Source organism: Camelina sativa, unplaced genomic scaffold (assembly GCF_000633955.1).
Source record: "Camelina sativa cultivar DH55 unplaced genomic scaffold, Cs unpScaffold09699, whole genome shotgun sequence".
Lineage (NCBI taxonomy): Eukaryota > Viridiplantae > Streptophyta > Magnoliopsida > Brassicales > Brassicaceae > Camelina > Camelina sativa.
The window spans coordinates 1-402 of record NW_010930757.1 but is presented as its reverse complement, the minus strand read 5'-3'; the positions used below and the strand labels follow the sequence as shown (position 1 = coordinate 402).

Genomic DNA, 402 nt, shown 5'->3' with positions numbered 1-402 from the left:
GATGGGTTTGGTTACAGAGGAGGTGAGAGCTAAGGCAGAGAAGTACAGTGGAGATGAGATATGCAGAGAGAAGACAAAGACTTTCCTCAAGGAGATATCTATGCCCAATGGTTTACTACCATTGAAGGATATAGAAGAGGTTGGGTACGACAGAAAGTCGGGTGTTGTGTGGCTTAAGCAGAAACAGAGCATCACTCACAAGTTCGCAGAGATCGATAAGCTTGTCTCCTACGGAACTGAGGTCACTGCCGTGGTTGAGACCGGGAAGATCAAGAAGCTCACTGGAGTCAAGGCCAAGGAGCTTCTTATTTGGGTCACTATCAACGAGATCTATACTGAGGACCCGCCTACCAAAGGGAAGATCACGTTCAAGACACCAACCACACTGTCCAGGACTTTCCC

The 402-nt window shown here is 48.0% G+C and overlaps 1 protein-coding gene across 1 annotated transcript; it reads left to right on the top strand.

Moving 5' to 3' along the window:
• Position 1: 1 nt before the first annotated feature.
• LOC104775174 lies at positions 2-397 on the top strand (the record flags this gene model as incomplete). The annotated part of the gene is made up of 1 exon (XM_010499412.1): positions 2-397. A coding segment is annotated over exon 1 (396 nt), but the record flags the coding sequence as incomplete, so codon positions are not given.
• Between the last annotated feature and the right edge of the window lie 5 nt (positions 398-402).